Source organism: Eurytemora carolleeae, unplaced genomic scaffold (genome assembly GCF_000591075.1).
Source record: "Eurytemora carolleeae unplaced genomic scaffold, Eaff_2.0 scaffold105, whole genome shotgun sequence".
In the NCBI taxonomy this organism is placed as follows: Eukaryota; Metazoa; Arthropoda; class Copepoda; order Calanoida; family Temoridae; genus Eurytemora; species Eurytemora carolleeae.
In genome coordinates this window covers 223,802-247,672 of record NW_019396058.1, presented here as the reverse complement: position 1 = coordinate 247,672, position 23,871 = coordinate 223,802, and the positions used below count along the sequence as shown (strand labels likewise).

The window sequence follows — 23,871 nt, the reverse complement described above, 5'->3', positions numbered from 1 at the left end:
CCCCCCCCTTTAACATTAGATTTGTCGGTCAACCATTCATGTTTCATACCTACATCCCCTACCCCCAGTCCTCTAGTTTTATTTGGCAGTTCAAATCAAGCTTCTCATTCTGAAGGTTGAACAATAATTTATTAAATTCCTTTTCTCATAAACACTTTTTTAATTTCATAAATTTTGCATAAAAATTGCATATTCATTGTACTGGTAAATTCTGTCCTAGGACTGATAATAATGTTGAAAAACATATAGAAATATATTTCCTACTTTCAAGTTGTGCATTCTACCAATTCAGATTTTTACAATCTTGTTTATGTTTTTCAAAATTACTTTAAAGACCTTCTATGGTTTTCCCAAATTCAAAATCACTCTGTTCTAAAAGGATTGGAGGATTGGAGGATTGGATCTAAAAACTTTTTGTTTAGTTTCTGATGATATCTACTAGAGGGAAGGAACGGTAAAGAGCATGTTCTAATATTTCTCTGCATAAATTCCCTGGAGTTTTCTCTTCTCTATTTTAAGTTAAACCTAATTTTATCCTGTTTCTACAGTTTTATATTTCCTTTCAATATATTATTTCTTAATTTTTCTAGACCGTCCTTTTGCTTCTTTATTTCTTTTTATTCTACTGCAGGCCAACATATTTTATTCGTTTAATTTTTCAATTTTTCAATTTTTTATTTCTTTATAAGTTATCCTTTCATTTTCATTCATTGTTTCATTTCATTCTAGTACAATCCTTCCTCTCATTCTAGTACAATCCTTCCTTTCATTCTAGTACAATCCTTCCTTTCATTCTAGTACAATCCTTCCTTTCATTCTAGTACAATCCTTCCTTTCATTCTAGTACAATCCTTCCTTTTATTCTAGTACAATCCTTCCTTTCATTCCATAACAATCCTTCCTTTTCTGCAGTTCCTTCTCCTACATTTCTTCCTTTCTTTCCTAAAAGCCATTCTTTCCTTCTCATAAAATCTTCCATTTTCTCTCTTATAATCCTCCCTTTCCTTCTCCTATAATCCTTCATTTTCTTTTTCTGTAATCCTGCCTTTCCTTCTATGTTTTGCTTCTAAAAATCTCCATTTTTATTCTCTTGTACTTTTCCCGTTTCTTTTTGTTTTCTACAATCCCTGTAGTAATAGCATGCTGGGATCAGTAATTTTTTTCCTTACATATATTTTTTATTCCGAATCCTTTACTGCAGGATAGAGCAATGTAAACATAAGGTTAGATGAGTATAGATATTAGATATTATAATGTAGACCATCTGGTCCATACCAACAGCACATACAAACCAATATCTACACCATACAGTTCATTTATCATTATAGTTCCAGTTCCTGTTCCAGTTTCTGTTCCAGTTTCTGTTCCAGTTCCTGTTCCAGTTCCTGTTCAAGTTCCTGTACCAGTTCCTGTTCCAGTTCCTGTTCCAGTTCCTGTTCCAGTTCCTGTTCCAGTTCCTGTTCCAGTTCCTGTTCGTTGTTCCTGTTCCAGTTCCTGGTGGATTACCTTGTTCAGTTTGTTCGAATCTAAACTGTCCACTGTTCCCTTGGTTTCCACGTCTATCTCCTTGATTGATCGGATTGAACCCAGATTTATCCCTTTCTCCTAAACAATTGAATCGTCAGCAGGACAAGAGAAAGTTTTTCTCTAATCACCTCTTCTCTGTTCTATAAGTCGGCAAACCTAAATTCTCAAGAAGATTGCATATTTGGATATTTGCAGAGTGCAGAGTGAGTGCAGAAGTAAATTTGCAACATAGACGGTTGATGATGCTTTGAAGCTTTTCATTTATCTTGAACAGGATTGTCAACATGGGTTTAAGTAATCATTAACAACTAATTTTACCTGTTAAAGGAATTGAGTCTTTGCCACAAAGTCTTATTTTCTCCTCTCTATACATTTGCAACCCAATATCGTAGAACTTAAATATTTCAAACTATGAATTAGATCAAATCACCAAAGTTTGAAATAATCAAAAGTTTACACTAAAGGTTTACACCAAAGGATTGCAAATATAAAGTGATTAGAAAGAGTTTGTGGCAAAAACTCAATTCCCTTTTACAAAAATGAAATCATAGAATATTAGAACTTTCTGAGACTAAAAAGCGTCATTTTTACCATTTGTTATTTTTGCCTAAACATTCCCCTTTGACAGTTTAAACTACCGCGGTGCCTTGAAACCCTATAATAGATCAGGATATGTGACTAGCTCATCAGATTGATTAACTTCCCTTTGAAGAAGTGGTTGAACCATTCGTAGCTAGTTCAACTACATCTGAATCATTTATAAATTTCATCTTAGATATATCCGTAGGGTATTGTAGCCGAAGGTTTTTGTAGGCCAAGAAACTAGAAGAATCTGACATGAACCAATAGTTTCTAAACAGTACACAAACTTTACATTGATTTTTTTCATTATACTTAAAGTGAACATTCGTTGCGAAGATTCCAAGCTATTTTCAGTGCAAAAAAAAAGACGCAAATTTTAAAAACATAATTTTCATAACGTTTATTAAAAAGATTTACAGAATTAAGGAAGACCAGAAAGGTTGTGGTATGAAAGAGCGAATGTTGCTGAAATGTGGCTCTGAGAGAGAAATTGCGTGGCAGCCTTGCCTTCCCCATAATCTGTTTACCTGAATTGACCTGGTGATCGAACCGAACCTTATAGGCTAGTAGAGTTGTTGTTCTCAATGTTGTTGTTGTTGCTTGTGGTATTGTAGAGGGGCGCTTCTTTTCTAAACAAAAGAAAAATTATAAAATGCTGATTTATTTTATGTCTTAACTTCAGCATTTGCTTGAGGTTTTAACTATATTTTTGGTCGGAACCGATTTAAAACTGACTGCTTTGTTCTTAGTTTTAGATTTTAGGTGTTCTATGCTAAGGTTCTTTGTTGCATTATATTCTTCATATATACCAGGTTCAGGGTTTTCGATTTAGTGTTCTTGGTTCAAGATATTAAACGATTCTAGGTTCTAGGTTTAGGGTCAAGATTTTAGACTTATTAAGGTACTTTTATAAATAATATTCAATGATATAAAGGTTAGAAATAGATTCTGTTATAATCTGATCCTTTCCATGTTTATTATTCTACGGTTTATTTTTCAGCTTGTAATTTCTAGGTTTCAAGTTTCTAAGTTCCAGATTAATTCTCCGGTTGATGTTTGATTCTCTAGGTTCTGGGTCCTATATTTATATTTCAGGGTTCCATATTCAAGATTAATAGATGAATTCTGATGATTTATAATGGCTGGTCTCTGTTTTCTTTATTAGAAAATATCCTCGAAACTATTAACCCTGACGTCCTGACAGCTTTCACGGTAAGAACATTCATAAATCCTACAGAACCCGGAGAACCCAGAACCAGGGCGGAGATTAAAAGAAAACTATTAAATCATAAATATTTTGCTTCTGTAGGAAGAGAAAATGTCCCCGAGAAGTTTCGTCTACTCTCTAAGCCTTCACATCCTGAGAACCAGAACCTAACTTTAGTGAAACAAGGTTGAAGCTACTAATATTAATTCCTAAGCCATACACAGGAAACTTCTTCTTATTTTCTCCTTCTATCAGAACATCTCTAACTTTCATCCTTATTCCTTCCTCTAAATGTTCCTTCTATATATATCATTTCTTTCTCTAAAACTCATTTTACTTCATATATTGGTTCTTCTCCGCATCTCCGTCCTTCACTGCATCACGTCCTTGTCAAGTTCCTCTTCCTTTTTTCAGTCTCCACATCTCATTTCTTCTCTTCTTCCTTGCACCCCTGTCCTTTTCAATATCTCCGCCCTCCTTCACATGGTTCCTTTTCTACTTCCTTTTCCTTCTAGATTTTTTTTTAGTTCCCACATCTCTTTTCTTCTACGCATCTTCCTCCTTCTAAGCATCCTCGTTCTTCCTTGCACTCTCGTCCTTTTCAATATCTCCGTCCTTTTTCACATGGTCTCCTTTTCTTCTTCCTTTTCCTTTTAAAATCTATTTAGTCTTCACATCTCTTTTCTTCTACGCATTTCCTTCCTTCTCCACATCCCCGTTCTTTCATCCCTAAATCCTCATTCTTGTTCACATCTCCGTCCTTCTTCGAATCCAGTCCTTTCCTAGTTCCCCTTCCTTTCTCTTTCCGATTTCTCTTGCTTCTTTCTCCTTATTCACATCTCCGACTTATATTTTGTACATTTTCTTCATCTTCTGCATTATTTAATTTCTGTTCCAATCTCCACATCCCCGTCCTACTCCGGATGAATCTTTCGATCTCCGTCTTCTTTTTCTCCACTTGTTCGTTTTCAGCGTCTCCTTCCTTCTCCGCATCTGTTTCCTTCGTCACAATTTTCTCTACATTAATTTCTCTCCATCGACACTCGACATCCATATTTTTTAATAATCTGGTTCTCTCCACTCATCTCCTTTTTTCTAGTCCGTCTCATCCGCATGTCCGCCCTTATTAGTATCTACTTCCTACACTGCATTTCCATTCTTATTATTATCTACTTCCTTCCCCTCATTTCCGTCTATATTAGCATCTATTCCTTACTCCGCATCTACACCGTCCTCTAAACCATGTACAGTGACCGTTTGCCGTGTACCGTGTGTACCCTACCGTATAAGGAGATTGTTCCATCTGTTTGTCCTCTTGGATTCTTCGCAACACATTTATACTTCCCGAAATCTGTATTCCTGATGCTTGTTATTACAAGGCTCATTTCAACCTAAAGAATTAGATTTTAAAGAACAAAAAATAATGATTTTCTAATGATTACGACTTTTTAGTTTGCAAATAATTCATAATAAATCACTGAACAAGAAACAGTTAAAATACATGATTTAATATTGATTTATTTAAATGTCTTGTTGAAATAACCGAGAAATCAAAGGAAAACAGGTTTGCTGAAAACAATTCCGATAATTCTAGATCTACATTGTATGCAGGAGATCCATTGGACTTTGTAATTAGTTTAGATCTACCTTGTATGCAGGAGATCCTCTGGACTGTGTGATTAGTTTAGATCTACCTTGTATGCAGGAGATCCTCTGGACTGTGTGATTAGTTTAGATCTACCTTGTATCCAGGAGATCCTCTGGACTGTGTGATTAGTTTAGATCTACCTTGTATGCAGGAGATCCTCTGTACTGTGTGATTAGTTTACATCTACCTTGTATGCTGGAGATCCTCTGGACTGTGTGATTAGTTTAGATCTACCTTGTATGCAGGAGATCCTCTGGACTGTGTGATTAGTTTAGATCTACCTTGTATGCAGGAGATCCTCTGGATTGTGTGATGGTAAAATGATCGTCTTGATGAATCATTTCTCCGTCCTGTTCATTCAACAATTCTTTATTAAACATTTAACTCCATGCCCCCCCACAACACCCCCATTTCTTGTTTGCCCCCATTTTCCATCAACTTTGGTTCCCCTTTTATTCTGTTGGTTCTGCTCTGGCTCTGCTACACATAAACAGATTAATGTTAACAACCAAAGTTTAGAACAATGTCCCCTGAATTGTTACATTAAAGTATTTTAAACTTTGAAGAACATACAAGAGTTTAAACCTTAGTCGTGTTGTGTAGAGTGTAAAGTGTAGAGTTTAGAGTGTAGAATGCAGAGTGTGGAGCGCAGCATGTAGAATGTAGAGAGTAGAGTTTGGAGTGTAGAGTGTAGAGTGTAGAGTATAGAGTGTAAAGTGTAGAGTGTAGAGTTTAGAGTGTAGAATGCAGAGTGTAGAGTGCAGCTTGTAGATTGTAGAGAGTAGACTTTGGAGTGTAGAGTGTAAAGTTTAGAGTGCTAGAGTTTAGAGTGCTAGAGTGTAGAGTGTAGAGTGTAGAGTGTAGAGTGTAGAGTGTAGAGTGTAGAGTGTAGAGTTTAGAGTGCTAGAGTGTAAAGTGTGCATGGAGTGTAGAGTGTAGAGTGTGCATGGAGTGCAGAGTGTAGAGTTTAGAGTGCTAGAGTGTAGAGTGTGCATGGAGTGTAGTGTGTAGAGTGTGCATGGAGTGTAGAGTGTAGAGTGCTAGAGTGTAGATTGTGTATGGAGTGTAGAGTGTAGAGTGTGAATAGAGTGTAGAGTGTAGAGTGTAGAGTGTGTATGGAGTGTAGAGTGTAGAGTGTGTATGGAGTGTAGAGTGTAGAGTGTAGAGTGTGTATGGAGTGTAGAGTGTAGAGTGTTTATGGAGTGTAGAGTGTAGAGTGTAGAGTGTGTATTATTAAAGAAATAAACGGGTAGAGGACTTTTTCTTTAATATTTATTGAAATGATTAAAGATTTAATTATTGATATTTTAGGAGATGATTCTGGAATTTGGACAGGTGTCGGGCGGAGGATATGGACCACCAGTTAGAATAGAGTTTGGAATCACCATGGAGGCTTATACTCGCAATCCGTGAATATCCTGCAGTAAACAAGATTAGGATGCGAATCCTGGGTCGGACAGATGATATGAGTGGGATTAGGACCACCAGTTAGGAGAAAGTTGGAATCGCCATGGGGGTCAAGCCTGCAAATTCCTAAATAGTATGGGTAGGATGTGAATCCTAGGTGGACTAATAGCAGGCCTTATTCCTGTTATATCGAGGCCGGAGCCTATTAATAAATGTTTAATAAATTGTCTTATTTTATTGAGCCTAAGTTCGTGGTCCGATGATTTGGACTCCAGAGAGGTGTGTCTGTCTCCGGACTGTTCCTAGGACTGCCTGCAAATATGTATGTTCTATAGTTTCTAAACCATGTCTGCCCTGTGACCTGGATTTTAAAGCCGTTAAGGGTGTTCACTAAAGTTCTTATTCATTTTTATACAAAAGGTTAATTTTGCAGCATAATAACTATTAACATACATTTTAGGTTTATAAAGTTTGCACCGTTCGTTTTCTTAAGGGTGTTTATAAAGTTTGAAAAAGTCCCGTTAGGCAGGGAGGGTTTATAGTTGCTAAGCAAGATGTTATTGACGAGGGTTTAGAACATGGTTCAATGAATGTTAGAAGTGAAATATTCAGATAGACACATGATTTCTCTTTTGAACTCTCAGAACACATATTCAAGTATAAAGATAATGTTAAACTCCTTAACAGTATAGAGTTGAGTGTAGAGTGTAGAGTGTAGAGTGTAGAGTGTAGAGTGTGTATAGAGTGTAGAGTGTAGAGTGTAGAGTGTAGAGTGTAGAGTGTAGAGTGTAGAGTGTAGAGTGTAGAATGTAAAATATTAAGTGTAGAGTAAAGATTAAAAAGGGTAGAGTGTGGAGTTTAGAGTGCTAGAGTGTAGAGTGTGTATAGAGTGTAGAGTGTAGAGTGTAGAGTGTAGAGTGTAGAGTGTAGAGTGTTGAGTGTAGAGAGTAGAGTGTGTATAGAGTGTAGAGTGTGTATGGAGTGTAGAGTGTAGAGTGTAGAATGTAAAATATTAAGTGTAGAGTAAAGACTAAAAAGGGTAGAGTGTGGAGTGCATAAGTGTTGTTTCGCGAGTTTTATGTCGCGATCTTTTGTGGTTTAATGAATTAACATAAGAAAATTGAACGCCCCTATTTCCTTGATTTGCTGTTTATTCTGGTCCGGTTTTGTTTACAAACATTGACCGTACTGCACGATATATAAACTTATCCTTACACCAGTCAGTGTTGACTGTATAATTGAAGGATCTAATTGTACCCCAGAGCGTCATTAGTATGTAATTAATACTAATTTCTTAAAACTTTTATATGTAAATAGTTCAACATTATTTATATTTTTCTAATTATTATGTATTTTTAGTGTATAAACACCTGAAGATGAATAAACTTTTCCTTCTACCGTTTTGTACCTTTCGTTCTGAGAGAAAACATTTCAGTCCTTCATGTTAACTTATAAGTCATCGACCGGCGCGAAACATTTATACACAATTGCTCCTCTACAAGAGAAATGTCCTCTAAAAACCTGCTCCCTGGGCAAGCAGGAAGTTTCAAATTTTCTCCCGGAGGTTCCTATTCCTAAGCCTCTTCTAGATGTTCCTAATGCTCTCCTGGATGTTCCTAATTTTATCCTGGATGTTCCTAATTCTCTCCTCGATATTCCTAAGTCTCTCCGAGAAGTTCCTAAGTCTCTCCTGGATGTTCCTAATTCTCTTCTGGATGTTTCTAATTCTCGCCTGGATGTTCCTAATTCTCTTCTGGATGTTTCCAATTTACTCCCGATGTTCCCAATAATCAGGACGAACTAAAGAATTCCTTGGATCCAATGTACCCAATGATAGAACTTTCCTATTCAGAGGAGCTTCTGCTCCTAATGGTCACACCAATAATCCCGGACACCAAGTTTTCCTATTCCCAGGAGTTTTCAAATGTTCAGAAATCTCCTTCAGAGTTTTCCTGTTCCACAGAGTTGTCCTGTTCCACAGAGTTGTCCTGTTCCACAGAGTTGTCCTGTTCCACAGAGTTGTCCTGTAGAGCCTGAGAAGAATGGTGAGCCTGAGAAGAATGGCGAGCCTGAGAAGAATGGTGAGCCTGAGAAGAATGGTAAGCCTGAGAAGAATGGTGAGCCTGAGACGAATGGTGAGCCTGAGAAGTGTTGTGATCCTGAGACGTGTTGCGATCCTGAGACATGTTGCGATTCCGAGATGAGTTGCGATCCCTGTTTAATGGGCGATCCCTGTCTTAATGAAATCTTCTGGTCTGGTGAGATCCCATTGTCTGGCGAGATCCCTTGGTCTTACTTAATTGTTTACTTTTATGGTGGTACGCAGGAGACCTCTTGGTCTATGGTGCAAACGTCTTTGTGGCCCTATGGAAACTGTGACTTCTCCGCTATGTTACTCATCCAGTTGCTACATAACACAGTTCTTAATAGCACAGCAAAAACTCTTTCTAAAACCTCAATGTCACTAACTAGCCAGGGTGACCATGCTTGTATTGCAAATTCCAAGTAGAAAAAGAAGAAAAACCAGACCAATGTGATCTCCTGGTCTAATGATATCTTATTGGACAAATAATAATCCTAGTGTCCTGGCTGGTAAAAGCAGTTTTAATGTGGCCTGATTGGACAAATAATAATTCCAGTGTCCTGGCTGGTCAAAGCAGGTTTAATGTGTCCTGATTGGACAAATAATAATCCCAGTGTTCTGGCTGGTTAAAGCAGGGTTCCAGTGAAGGAGAGTTGATACTTCTTAGATGCACTTGAACGAGTCCAGAGATAAAGTGATGCAGTTGACGACTTCATAAACTAGTACCTGATTCTGATTAAATACATTGTCTAATTATCAAAATTGTAATAGTAAATTTTCTCTCTTTTTTTTCGTCCGTTTTGGGCCAGTGTTTCGCGAGTTTTATATCGCGATCTTTTGTGGTTTAATGAATTAACATAAGAAAATTGAACGCCCCTATTTCCTTGATTTGCTGTTTATTCTGGTCCGGTTTTGTTTACAAACATTGACCGTACTGCACNGGGTATATATTATTCCTAATTTTATTAAGAGTACGAATTTGAAATGTATATATCAAATTTGAAATGTATATATCAAATTTGAAATGGATATATTAAATTTGAAATGTATATATCAAATTTGAAATGTATATATCAAATTTGAAATGTATGTATCAAATTTGAGATTTTAAAAAAAAGATTTTGCTGAAATTTTCAGACTCTGGAACTCGTAGAACTATAAAAATTGGATTGTTCTAGATTTAAGTTTTTATGTTTTTAACTGAAATATTTTAACTTTTCAAATTTTTACTTTTGAGATTATGAAGCATTAGTGAAAATAAATAAATCTTCCACATTTTTACATTCTGCTGAATACTTACAATCTATACCAAGTTGAATCCGTTTACTGACAGAAGGTGGAACACCGTTCCTGGTCAAGAAAATTATATTAACTTGAAGTCGTTTTTTTTCTTGTAAATCATCATTGAAATTTTTGGTTATGTTTGTTGTTAAATAAATTAGAGAGTTTAAAAATAATTTTCTTTTTCCTGGCGATACACATGTACGCTCCCATATCCATCCTGCTCACCTTCCATAGCTTCAGTACATGCCCCTCAACCTCCTCAACTGTTCAATAAATTATATATTTATGTACATCGTCAACTCATGGTTTAAATGTACAATGTTGTAAGTACTTTCAATTTATGAAGATAAAGAAACAAATCGTTGTGTACCGTACACTGTACATAGGATTTCCAATGTTCAGCAAAAGTATTGTTAAAGCTTGGGGTTGGAAAAAAATAATACATCTACCCAACTATATCAAAAATGAATATATCTACCCAACTGTATGGAAAAATGAATCGAATTCTTTCTGATCTTAAAGAGTAAATTCTAATTCTGTGAAAAAATCAGCAAAAATTTTATATACAGGGTGTCTCAAAAAACGGGGAATAAGGGTCTACAGACTCGTTAGAAATTTAACGCTGTTAGATCTAAAAATAAAAATTTTAGAGTCCTGCACCCAAAAGCCTCATTAACTTTACGAATTTGAAGTCAAAATCAGGAGAGAAATAGCTGCCCTAGACCCTACTGTCTCCCAAAAGGTTATTTTTGAAGTTATATCAAGGGCCCAAAAGTGACTTGCAGCTAGTGGTTGACATTTTTAATAAGATTACAGTAAACTGTAAACTAAATTGTAATAAACTGTAACCTAACATTGAATACAAAATTATACAAACGGAGATATCTTTTACTGTTTACAAGCACCAGTTGGAAACTTTAGAAGCTTATAAAATTGTTATTTTCAAATCTACAAGCCTAAAATTTGACTCATTGAATCGGAAATTGTTCGTAAATATAAAAAATATTCTCAATCATAAAAATCCGATTACAAACAAGTCTGTAGAGGGCAAACACTCATTCAAAATTTGCAAACGGAGATTATTTTATTTTTACCAAATTTGCTAACTCCAGTGGGAAACTTTAGGAGCCTTTAAAATTGTGATTGCTCCTTGAATCGAAAATTGTACGTAATTTTTAAAAATGGTCTCAATCTTGAAAATCCGTATTTAAACGAGTCTGCAGACCTTTATTCCCCGTTTTTCTTTTGAGACACCATGTATATTTTCTCCTGATGGAAAAAATAAATTACCAAAAATTGTGCATGATGCTTTAAAGATAAGCACAAATCTTTAGGATTTTTTTACCTGGATATTTTTATGATTTCAACTTTTTTGTGTCTTGTAAAGAAAACAATTTAAAATAATGAAATATTGAATTTATGGAGATTCACCTGATTCATTTTTATTTATATTCATAAGTTTTCCGTCCTCTCTTCTCCAGATAATACTTGGATCAGGACTTCCAGCTGATACACACTCCAGACTAACCAAACCATTAGCTCCATATACAATACAATACTAGGATACTAATATCAGATACACGCTCCAGACTAACCAACCCATTTTTGGTGTTAAAAACAGAATCTTTTTTTCAAAAACTTTATCAATTGTGATTTTAATTTTGATATTACCGTTTTAATCTATTGTGTATGTAAAACTAAGATTAAAGATTTCACAAATGTTCCCGCAGTACTAGGACGGAGCTAACTTTAACTTTAAATCCAGAACTAGGACGGAGCTATTTTAACTTTAAACCCAGAATTAGGACGGAGCTAACTTTAACTTTAAACCCAGAATTAGGACGGAGCTAACTTTAACTTTAAACCCAGAATTAGGACGGAGCTAAATTTGACTTTAACCCCAGAATTAGGACGGAGCTAACTTTAACTTTAAATCCAGTACTAGGACGGAGCTAACCTTTATCTTAAACCCAAACTTCCAAGAGTGTAAAATTGAAGAATCAAACATTCTTCTCTTCTCTGCTTAAATCCGGCTAAATATTTTTAAATTTTCCCTCTAAAATATAAAAGATTTAAGGAAAGTATAATTTTGAGTGAACCTCCATGGAATGATGGCTCCGCCTGATTCAAATAAGCTTTACCTGGTTAATGAGCTCTGAACTATTTAAACCTTTAACGAAAATGTGCTTCAATTTTTACCATTTGAGGTTTAAACCCTGTGAATAATTGATTATTTGGTTTTTTCCTTCGATTTAGTAATTCTACATTGATAAATTTATCATTTGATGATAATAATTAAGCAGAAAAGCTTAAAACACTTTGTATTGCCAAATCATCTCATGAAAACCTTTAAGTCAAACGCATTTTTTCAGTCTAAACTACACAACAAAATTTAAATGGAATTTTCTGAAAAAGGGCTCGACAGGAATTTCTAAAAATCCATGTGCTAGTTCTAGACATGTCTACTTTCGGAATTTGAAAAAACCTCAGGTGTCTCTGCTGTTAAAACCTTCTTAATACTTAATGAGGTGAACGGTGCATGCACCTCTGACCCTTACGTAAAAGTAAATTCAACCTGATGTCTGACCGCGTCAACCCTGTTGCACCAGCTAGTCCTATTCAGTGTCTGCTTTATTTACCCAATGTCCGGGCGATACAGTACAAAATAGGACCGGAAAGGTTGACCCGGCTCGGAAACTCCAATGTACTACGGCTGTCCGTGGGTGAACGGTAACCAAGCTTGAAACCTGTATAGTGTATATGCTAAATTATTCGGAAGATCTTGTCGTTTTTCTAAGGTTAAAGTGTTTAATTCTCAAAATTACAAAAAAACTTCTTGCCGTATAAATGCGCAAGTGAATTCTGTAGAGAAACCACAATTGGAAATAATCATAAACATTTATATATATATATATAGTTCATACTTAATTAGACAAAGCTTTTAAGGGTACAGTTGTAAATCGGACATTTGCATGGAAGGTGATGGAGGATCACTTGATACTACGCTAACAGTCCCTTAGAATTTAAAATTGGACGCCAAAATTACAGATTTTTAAATGTCTTCAAGGAAGATATGGATTGCTTGAATTTGGTTTCCTAACATTAGATCCCTCTGTCTGAACCATATCACTGGAGCTCAACCCGTCCAGGATACGGGGAGGTACTGGAATAAAAACAAATATACATAAATCCATTCAAATCTCTTGAAAAAACATATTTTTGAAAAAGTTGGTTATAGTAATTTGTCAAGAACTGACATATTTGAAGCTTTCTCTTTTTTCACATTTTGAGAAATGTAAAATAAATCTATGACTAAAAAGTACATAGACATTAAATGGAATACAGAATGTACAAAGAACTCACCTCTACAAATCATTTCATAATATTTGTCGAAACGTTATAATTGGGTTAGATAAAGCTTTTAATCTTGTTTAAGCATTTTAGAGTTGAATTTGTCTTAAGTATTAGATTTAGAATGAAAAAATGATTGATGTAAGTGTAAACTTAAACTCTAATCAAAAAGGACGAATTACTCATCTATTATTTAGCTCGTAGAATAAACATATTTATGTACTATTTACATACAAACAATTATTTTGAACATGAAATGTTTATGAACCTACCTACAACATGAAGGTTTCCAAGCCGGGTCTTTGCTCTAGCTGTGTTTATTTGACACATGTACTGACCCTGCAATATATTATTTATGATCAGAATTATGTACCATTCATGTTGTACAATGTTCACTGTACAGAACTAAATTTTGCGTTATTTTTGCAAATTCTGTTCCAAATCACCGAAAACTTCGTTTTGTAAAACACATAAGTTTATTATGATTTTTTCCCCAATTAATAACTTTTTGACATGAGCAAAATCGATTTAAAAATCGAAAGTTAACGATTTTGATCTTTTAGTTTTGCATTGTTTAGTCCCGGGAAACTTACTTCATCAGAGCGTTCAACATCTTTGATATGTAGATTCCAAACACTAACTCCGTCGTGAGATACCCCAATACGAGGATTCCTGAATCAAAATTCTTAAATCTCAAATATTTCTAAAAATAAACTCACGAGGCAAACACCTTTCATCAGTCCAAGATTAAGCTCGACTTTAAAACATTAGGGACTAGATTTATTAAGTTGGGAGACACGGCTGAACCACTTGGACTTGGTTCAACCACTTTTCTTCAGCTTAAACTTTAGCACAAGAAAAGAGGCTGAACTACCGATACATGGTTCAGCTATTTCTTGCTGCTTATTAAATCTGGTCCCAGGTTGGATGATTGACTAGAAAATATACCTTGTGATAACATTGTTCTGTACCGTTAGAATTGCTGATCTGTCATAGTGTATCCAAGCAACCTAAAGACAATTTAGATTAGAATAGATCCTGAGTTTATCCTATAATTAGCAGAGTATATCCAGGACTGGTGTTTAGCAGAGTGTATCCAGGACTGGTGTTTAGCAGAGTGTATCCAGGACTAGTGTTTATCAGAGTGTATCCAGGACTAGTGTTTAACAGAGTGTATCCAGGACTATTTTAGCAGAGTGTATCCAAGACTGGTTTTAGCAGAGTGTATCCAGGACTGGTTTTTGATAGAGTGTATCCAGGACTAGTGTTTATCAGAGTGTATCCAGGACTAGTGTTTGACAGAGTGTATCCAGGACTATTTTAGCAGAGTGTATCCAAGACTGGTGTTTAGCAGAGTGTATCCAGGACTGGTGTTTAACACAGTGGCTGTATATAGGACTGGTGCTTAACAGAGTGTATCCATGACTGGTGTTTAACACAGTGGCTGTATATAGGACTGGTGCTTAACAGAGTGTATCCAGGACTAGTGTTTAACAGAGTGTATCCAGGACTATTTTAGCAGAGCTGTATATAGGACTGGTGCTTAACAGAGTGTATCCATGACTGGTGTTTAACACAGTGGCTGTATATAGGACTGGTGCTTAACAGAGTGTATCCAGAACTAGTGTTAACACAGTGGGTGTATATAGGACTGGTGGTTAACACAGTGGGTGTATATAGGACTAGTGGTTAACAGAGTGTATCTAGGACTGGTGTTTAACACAGTGGGTGTATATAGGACTAGTGCTTAACAGAGTGTATCCAGGACTAGTGTTTAACACAGTGGGTGTATATAAGACTGGTGTTTAACACAGTGGGTGTATATAGGACTGGTATTTTACAGAGTGTATCCAGGACTAGTGTTTAACACAGTGGGTGTATATAGGACTGGTGTTTAACACAGTGGGTGTATATAGGACTGGTATTTAACACAGTGGGTGTATATAGGACTGGTGGTTAACAGAGTGTATCTAGGACTGGTGTTTAACACAGTGGGTGTATATAGGANAACCCTACCTATGGGTGTATATAGGACTGGTGTTTAACACAGTGGGTGTATATAGGACTGGTGGTTAACAGAGTGTATCTAGGACTGGTGTTTAACACAGTGGGTGTATATAGGACTGTTGTTTAACAGAATAAAGTTTAAATTAATCTCAACCCTGATCTGAACTAATTAGATTCTGCTGGAATATATAGTTGAAGGATTCTAGAATCTCGGTTTTAGAAAATAGAAAATCCTTTTCCCATTTTCTCGACTAATAATTCCATATCTTTATTACCTAATATTGTTTTTGCATCTAAGAAACTTGGTGCAGAGAAAATATAAAATATGGAAGAAAGTTATAACTTTCTATAAAATAAATCACTAATCTCCAAGTGCTAATCTTAACTCTTTGGTTTTCTTTTGTTTCTGACAATTTTCACTTCGTACAATATCATAATTCAACAATAGAATATTTCAATATTTATCAATTTCAAAATAGTTTCTAAGAGGCCCAATAGCTGAATCTTTTTTTCTTGTTGCATGGATCTGTAAGTGGCTTTTACAAAAGGAATAACTCACATCATTTTTGTTCAAACAAATGTTTAAAAGGTGCTGTTGTGAATCGTACCTTGGTTCATTTAAAATTATGTTATTGTTAAGGTTGAATAGACCCAAGGATATTCTAAGTAATGTTAGAAGATAAGAAGAAGATATAAAGTTGTCTGATTATTGTATATTAGTATAAATATCCCTGGGGAGTTTTGTTGTAAACTTACATTCATTACATCGTTAACAGTAATTAATCTTATTTTAGTCTTTTACTAGCTACCATTCTATATGCTATATATTTCTTTAATCTGTGATCAATACATATATAAATATAAGTTTTCTCGTCTGCAATGGATCAAAAACGTTAAAACAGCGCTAACAAGATGCTAGATTGTGAAGTATCTTTAAAGCACTATCTAAGATTTTTGTCTGAAAAAGTTTTATGAATTATTTCTTAAACATTTTTTTGCTTAAAAATATTTAAACGATTACGGCACCTGGAACCCTCATGTCTTCGTTTAAGCAAATTTGTAAATCTGTCTCTAGAAGGAATATAAACAACCAAGTTTGTTCCTACCCCTCCCAGACAATTTTTTGTAAACAAACATTAGGGATCTTGGTTTAAGTTCCCAAGGTAATAAGGCAAGGAAAGTTAATTTCTGTTGCGTATTCTCTGCATACATATTGAAAACAGTTCTCTCTGGGAGGTGTTTGTAAAGAAGAATAGATGCATCAGTGTACGTTTAGTATCCGAGGAGGATAAAAGCATTCAATTTTGAACATTTTGATAATTCACATGAAAGGTTCCTATGACCAGAATATTTCATTGTTTTTTTTCATGTGAAAAATGGATTCCATGTGTTTACTTTACAGCCCGGAGAAGTACACAGCCGTACTAAAAATGCGTATACTTCTGAAATAACTATCTTTACATTAGGATTCTTTGTATGTTCTTTAAGATTGAGATTAAGTTATTAGGTTTGATAGTTTACAGTGATCTAAAGGTTGCATGCTCTTAGGCAAAATTTGATGAAAATTTTGACAATTACTTCTAACAACTAAAGCTAAAAACAAGTGTTTTTTAGTTCTAAAATGTACTGTCTCGGTCTAAAAAAAAGTATAAGCAAGTTAGTTATGTAAAATCAAAATTCAAGGCGTTGTGACACTTCAACGTCGACCAATATTCTCAAAAATTGATACAACTTTTCACTGTAGTCAGGATCAATCAGAGTTCTACTGTAAACAGATGCATTTCTCCAATAGTTCCTTAATGTTATCAACTAAAGTTTGCTGATAAACAAAACCACGGTCCTGCATTCTTAGTTTAATCGATAATCATTTTAAAAGGGATTTCTTCAACCTCATTTTCTAACTTTATTTTAAGAGAAAACTTCTGTCTAAAATCTATGATTTTAAGTCATTGGTAGTTAAACCCTAGCCACAAGTCAGACAATTGGCTGTGTTTTAGCGGTTAAAGACGCTCATTGGTTGTTATTTATCACTAAATTTTCTGTCTCTCTCATCAGCTAGATGATACCAAGTGATATCTAAAACTAGGGTTTCGCCCTCTGGTCTATACGTTTTAGCTGTGGTGTGGATTGCAAAAGAATTGAAATCTCCGGCCAGAGTTTATATCCTGCCAGGGTTTATCTCCTGCTAGGGTTTATCTGCTGCTAGGGTTTATCTGCTGCTAGGGTTTATATCCTGCTAGGGTTTATCTCCTGCTAGGGTTTATCTCCTGCTAGGGTTTATATCCTGCTAGGGTTTATATCCTGCTAGGGTTTATCTCCTGCTAGGGTTTATATCCTGCTAGGGTTTTTCTCCTGGTAGGGGTTATCTCCTGCTAGGATTTATATCATGCTAGGTTTTATCTCCTTTTAGGTTTTATATCCTGCTAGGGTTTATCTCCTTCTAGGTTTTATATCATGCTAGGGTTTATCTCCTGCTAGGGATTATCTCCTGCAAGAGTTTATCTCCTTCTAGGGTTTACCAATTGCTAGGGTTTCTCTCCTTCTAGGGGTTATCTCCTGCTATGGTTTATATCCTGTTAGAGTTTATATCCTGCAAGGGTTTATCTCCTGCAAGGTTTTATCTCATGCTAGGGTTTTTCTCCTTCTAAGTTTTATATCCTGCTAGGGTTTTTATCTTCCTAGGGTTTATCTCCTGCTAGGGGTTATCTTCTTCTAGGTGTTATCTCTGGCTGTGGTTTATCTCCTTCTAGGGGTTATCTCCTGCTAGTGTTAAACTCCTCCTATGGTTTATCTCCCGCTATGGTTTATCTCTAGGGGTTATCTCCTACTAGGGGTTTCTCAAGTTTATGAAAATATTACAATATGGCAGATTGTGCGGAATAAAAAGAATAAAAGATGAAGCATCAGAATCCTTTTTCTTTTTCCTCTCAGCTCTCAGCTCTTGCCAAAACAACCGAAGATTGATCAATTCAAATTCTAAGATTTTAAGAGTTTATTTTTCTGCTATTCAAACAGGGCGTAAAAGTACGTTTCCAGGTTGGGGGGGGGGTCAAGGGGGCTGTTCCCAATACCCTAGATAAATCTAATTTAAAGGGAAGGTCACCAAGGCATTTTTATGTTCGTGCACTAAAGCAAATCCCGCATGCGCCCATGAAAACTGAGACAAAAAATGAAAAGATATTTCTGTAAATATTTTTTTAATAATTTATTATTTTTAAATTTTTAATCTTATAAATTGGAAACAGTTCATACAGACAAATTCTGATTTGATTCTTCTTCTTGTCTTCGTTTCTCTCCTTCCTTTTTTCTTTTCCTTCTGTTGACTGTCCCTGATTCTGATAGTTTTGAAAGAAAATGAAAATTTGTTCAAACCAGTATGTATTGGGACACTCGGTTCCATTGTAGTTGTAGTAGTTTTCAGTTTTACTGCCTAACTCAAGAATGCCTGACTTGACAAGCTAACTGAAGGTTAATGCAGTGTTGATTCAGCTTCAACACTTGCTTCTGATATATTTTCTGAAATGGAGGTGAAATGGAGAGGGGGGGGGGCATCTCCCAGCCCTATCTCGAATGATTTCTCCATTCGCCAATGGTAAAAAATTGATGGTGTAGAGCTTATCATAGGAGAGTTCCCTACCATTTTTCCAGTTCAGTTTTATTTTTTCTTCTTGTTTCTTGTTTGTAGGTTTCTGTAATTTTACTTTGAGTTCCATGTCTAAATCCTGGTTACGCCTAGTGGTCTTAAAATGGAGCCCACAACATTTTTCCACTAAGAAATCAATTCCAAATGTTGTTTGTGACAAATAGGTAGGGTTGAGGTGTAGAGAGTATCAAGGGACTCCCATAGCAATTCCTACTTTCCTCCAATTTTAAGTGTTTCCCTTCTGCGGAATTTATGTCTTTTTTTCTGTTGGAGTTGCACTGCATTACAATTTTTTTGGATTTATAAATAGTAAAATAAAACTGAAAATGCATGTTTTACATTTTTTTTTATCTTAGTAGAGTAGAAGCTTACACTTGAAAAACAATCAAAATTGTTCCAAAGAAAGTTGGGGAAAATACCAGTAATTATATTATTTAATATTCCCATTCAGAATGTTGTCTACTTAAACTCCAATATTTTTGGTGAAATTGAATGTTTTATTCCCAGGATTATTGACAATTTTAGATGGAACGGTTTCATTGAAAACCTTGCTTACTTCCATTCATTCATTTATCCATTCTTCAGTTTAGCCATCTATTCATCCACTAATCCATCCTTCAATCTATTCATCCGCTCATCTGCTCATTTATCCTTAACTTCATATTCCTTTTTCTAATTTCAATCTTTCTATTCTTAATTTCCATAACTATATTTTTAGGTCGAGTACAATTTCCAATTAATATATACTTATTGGTTATAATTATACATCCTTTTTTATAGCTCATTCATCAATAATGATAATCAAAAATTACAACAATCCAAACTAATCAACTAAACCATCCACTAAACCAATCAACAATCCAAATAACAAACAATTCAACCAACCAATAATTCACCTAACTATTCAACAATCCAAATATCAAACCATTCAACCATTCAACCATCCAACCATCCACTTAACCAACCAACAATCCAAATAACAAACCATTCAACCAACCAACAATTCACCTAACTATTAAACAATCCAAATATCAAACAATTCAACCATCCAACCATCCACTTAACCAACCAACAATCCAAATAAAAAACCATTCAACCAACCAACAATTCACCTAACTATACTAACTATCCAACAATACAAATATCAAACCATTCAACCAACCAACAATTCACCTAACTATTCAACAATACAAATAACAAACCATCTACCCAACCAACAATTCATTTAACTATCCAACAATACAAATATCAAACCATTCAATCAACCAACAAATCAACTAACTATTCAACAATACAAATAACAAACCATTTACACCATTTACCCAACCAACAATTCACCTAACTATCCAACGATACAAATAACAAACCATTTACCCAACCAACAATTCATCTAACTATCCAACAATACAAATATCAAACCATTCAACCAACCAACAATTCACCTAACTATTCAACAATACAAATAACAAACCATTTAAACCATTTACCCAACCAACAATTCATCTAACTATCCAACAATACAAATAACAAACCATTCAACCAACCAACAATTCACCTAACTATTAAACAATCAAAATATCAAACCATTCAACCATCCAACCATCCACTTAACCAACCAACAATCCAAATAACAAACCATTCAACCAACCAACAATTCACCTAACTATCCAACAATACAAATATCAAACCATTCAACCAACCAACAATTCACCTAACTATTCAACAATCCAAATATCAAACCATTCAACCATCCAACCATCCACTTAACCAACCAACAATCCAAATAACAAACCATTTAACTTAAGCTGCTATCAAATATCCATCCAATAATCTAAATAACAAACCATTTAACCATTTAACCATCCACCTAACTATTAATAAAAATCTATTTAACCAAACAGCCAACCACCTGAGTTACTAAAAATCCAAATAACATTCCATTTAACCAAACAACCATTCACCTAACCAACCAACAATCCAAATAACAAACTTTTAACAAAACAACTATCTATCCAACAAACCAACAATCCAAATAACAATAGACCATCAAACAATCCAATAAAAGACTCTTTATCCAACTAACCACCCATCTACCTCCTGACAACCTGTCCAGTCATATCTCGGAGCAAAATTTAGTTTTGAAAATATTTTTGATTTGAAATATTTGAAATCAAGATAATTTTGTGTCTTGGGATTTAGCCATTGTAATTCTGAATTTGAGTGAGAAAGATAGAAAGGAGAACATATGATATATGAATAGGGAAAGGGGAAAGTATGATATATAAGTATGGGATATGAAGAGGGAAAGGGGAAAGTATGGGATATGAAGAGGGAAAGGGGAAAGTATGAGATATGAATAAAAGAAAGGGAAAAGTATGGGATATTATAAGAGGAAAAGTATGAGATATTATGAGGGAAAGGGGAAAGTATAGGATATTATGAGGGAAAGGGGAAAGTAAAGGAAACTATGAGGGAAAGGGGAAAGTATGAGATATGAATAAAAGAAAGGGAAAAGTACGGGATATTATGAGAGAAACTGCTCATGGTTTAATTTAACCAGAGATTAGATATAAAATATTTACACCTAATTACATGCTTAGATATGTAAATGTAACGGTATGTGGATTATACATAGACAGTAAGTTTAGAGATATGTAGATTTGTGGGTAAGTAGGTAGGTAGGTAGGTAGGAAGGTAGGTAAGTAAGTTGGTAGGCAAGTAGGAAGTTAGAAAGGTAGGTATGTTTAGGTATTTATGTATGTAATTAAGTAGATATTAAAGTAAAGAAGTAAATGGATAGATAGGTAGATATATATATATATGAATATATATAGCAAGATTGATAGGTATAGGTTGATAAGTCGTTAGATAGACAAATAGATAGTTAGATATATAGATAGAAAGGTAAGTAAGTAGGTAGATAGAGAGATGTATGGATAGATAGTAAGGTTTGTAAACTATATCCAGGATTGAAGATCAAAGGCTGGACAGAGTGTGGACTTATTAGTAAACCTAGTAACACTACTCTAACATCCTTCTTTCTGTATTAGTAAACCTAGTAACCCTACTCTAACATCCTTCTTTCTGTATTAGTAAACCTAGTAACCCTACTCTAACATCCTTCTTTCTTTATTAGTAAACCTAGTAACACTACTCAAACATCCTTCTTTCTTTATTAGTAAACCTAGTAACATTACTCTAACATCCTTCTTTCTTTATTAGTAAACCTAGTAACCCTACTCTAACATCCTTCTTTCTTTATTAGTAAACCTAGAAACCCTACTCTAACATCCTTCTTTCTTTATTAGTAAACCTAGTAACCCTACTCTAACATCCTTCTTTCTTTATTAGTAAACCTAATAACACTACTTTAACATCCTTCTTTCTTTATTAGTAAACCTAGTAACACTACTCTAACATCCTTCTTTCTTTATTAGTAAACCTAGTAACACTACTCTAACATCCTTCTTTCTTTATTAGTAAACCTAATAACCCTACTCTAACATCCTTCTTTTTATGAAAAATCAGAGACGACTGTGCGGAATTTATCAAGACATTTTCTAACAGACTTGAACACCTGCAACTGGAAACTTGTTTTTTCTTTGAACTCATTTAGCAGGTTATTTAAAGGGTGTGTTTTGGGTTAAAGATTATATTAAGATCTTTATATCTAGTGAATTTTAGGTAGTTATTTCAGTCTTGTCCTTGGTTGGGTTACCCTGTATATATCTAGTGAGGTTTAGGTAGTTTTTTCAGTCTCGTCCTTTGTGGGTTACCCTTATATATTTATCGATCATTTAAATATTTTTTTCCCAGAAAGATTCTATCTAATCAGTTTAGTTTTTGTGCTGCAATGCGAAACCCAAAAATGATATAATATATTATGGAAGACGACATAATGAAACACGAAAAATCAAGACGCTGAAAATCACAATTCTCATAGTTTTGGTTTTAATTAGGTTACAGCAAAATCTGAGACAGGAATAATGTTACCCAAACATCTAAACAGTCCCTTCAACCTAGATAATTAATAAACCTCACCTTGTGAGATCCAAGGTTTCTGACGGAGCAGGAGAGAGTTACATCCCGTCCCTCCGGTACAGTAACGTTCTTTACTCCGGAGATAAAATCAGGTTCACCTCCAGACCCATCCACAGAGTTTCCTGATCATTCATTCATTCATACATTCATCCTTTCATTTTTTCTTTCTATTATGCATCCATTGCGTATAAAAGGTTAACAGAGCGAGGGGGGTTGTGTAGAAGGATGGAGAGGGGGAGGGGATTGTCTAGAAGGAAAGGAGAGGGGAGGGGATTGTGTAGATGGATGAAGAGGGGAAGGACAATGTTTAGAAGGAAGGAGTGGGGATGGAGGGGATTTTGTAGAAGGAAGGAGAGGGGAAGGGTAATGTTTAGAAGGATGGAGTGGGGGAGGGGATTGTGTAGAAGGATGAAGAGGGGGAGGGGATTGTGTAGAAGGATGAAGAGGGGGAGGGGATTGTGTAGAAGGAAGGAGAGGGGAAGGGTAATGTTTAGAAGGATGGAGTGGGGGAGGGGATTGTGTAGAAGGATGAAGAGGGAGAGGGGATTGTGTAGAAGGATGAAGAGGGGGAGGGGATTGTGTAGAAGGATGGAGAGGGGGAGGGGATTGTGTAGAAGGATGAAGAGGGGGAGGGGATTGTGTAGAAGGATGGAGTGGGGGAGGGGATTGTGTAGAAGGAAGGAGAGGGGGAGGGGATTGTGTAGAAGGAGGAGAGGTGAAATTGAGTAGAAGGATGGAAAGGGGAAATTGTGTAGAAGGATGGAAAGGTGAAATTGTGTAGAAGAATGACCAAGGTTGTGTTGGTAAAATCATGTATTCTGAACACCTCTCCAGGATATAATAGGATTAGTGGTTACTCTAGAGTCCAGACTTCTCCATAGTTGGAGTTTATACATGGATACAAACCTGGACCTGGACCTGGACCTGGACCTTGTTTATGTGTAGGTACAGGTGAAAGTACTGGCAAGGATGATTTATTCCGAGTTTGGAATAAATATTTAAATTTGGATGTTATTTACTCCAACTATATACCTCATTGCATTTCTACATATAGGGTAATATACCTTATGATGATGTATTAAGAGAGATCT

At 35.3% G+C, this 23,871-nt stretch overlaps 1 protein-coding gene across 1 annotated transcript in view; it reads right to left on the bottom strand.

Moving 5' to 3' along the window:
• LOC111708027 (uncharacterized) overlaps positions 1 to 23,871 on the bottom strand; it is a 30,769-nt gene that overhangs the window by 1,257 nt on the left and 5,641 nt on the right. Inside the window, exons 3-15 of the mRNA XM_023481270.1 lie at positions 22,781 to 22,902; positions 14,038 to 14,099; positions 13,683 to 13,761; positions 13,362 to 13,428; positions 12,840 to 12,901; positions 11,170 to 11,266; positions 9,923 to 10,001; positions 9,751 to 9,804; positions 8,251 to 8,548; positions 5,246 to 5,335; positions 4,599 to 4,707; positions 2,637 to 2,738; positions 1,507 to 1,605 (exon numbers count right to left, since the gene is read on the bottom strand). Coding sequence (XP_023337038.1) covers positions 1,507 to 1,605; positions 2,637 to 2,738; positions 4,599 to 4,707; positions 5,246 to 5,335; positions 8,251 to 8,548; positions 9,751 to 9,804; positions 9,923 to 10,001; positions 11,170 to 11,266; positions 12,840 to 12,901; positions 13,362 to 13,428; positions 13,683 to 13,761; positions 14,038 to 14,099; positions 22,781 to 22,902 — 1,320 coding nt within the window. The remainder of the gene's footprint in view (positions 1 to 1,506; positions 1,606 to 2,636; positions 2,739 to 4,598; positions 4,708 to 5,245; positions 5,336 to 8,250; positions 8,549 to 9,750; positions 9,805 to 9,922; positions 10,002 to 11,169; positions 11,267 to 12,839; positions 12,902 to 13,361; positions 13,429 to 13,682; positions 13,762 to 14,037; positions 14,100 to 22,780; positions 22,903 to 23,871) is intronic.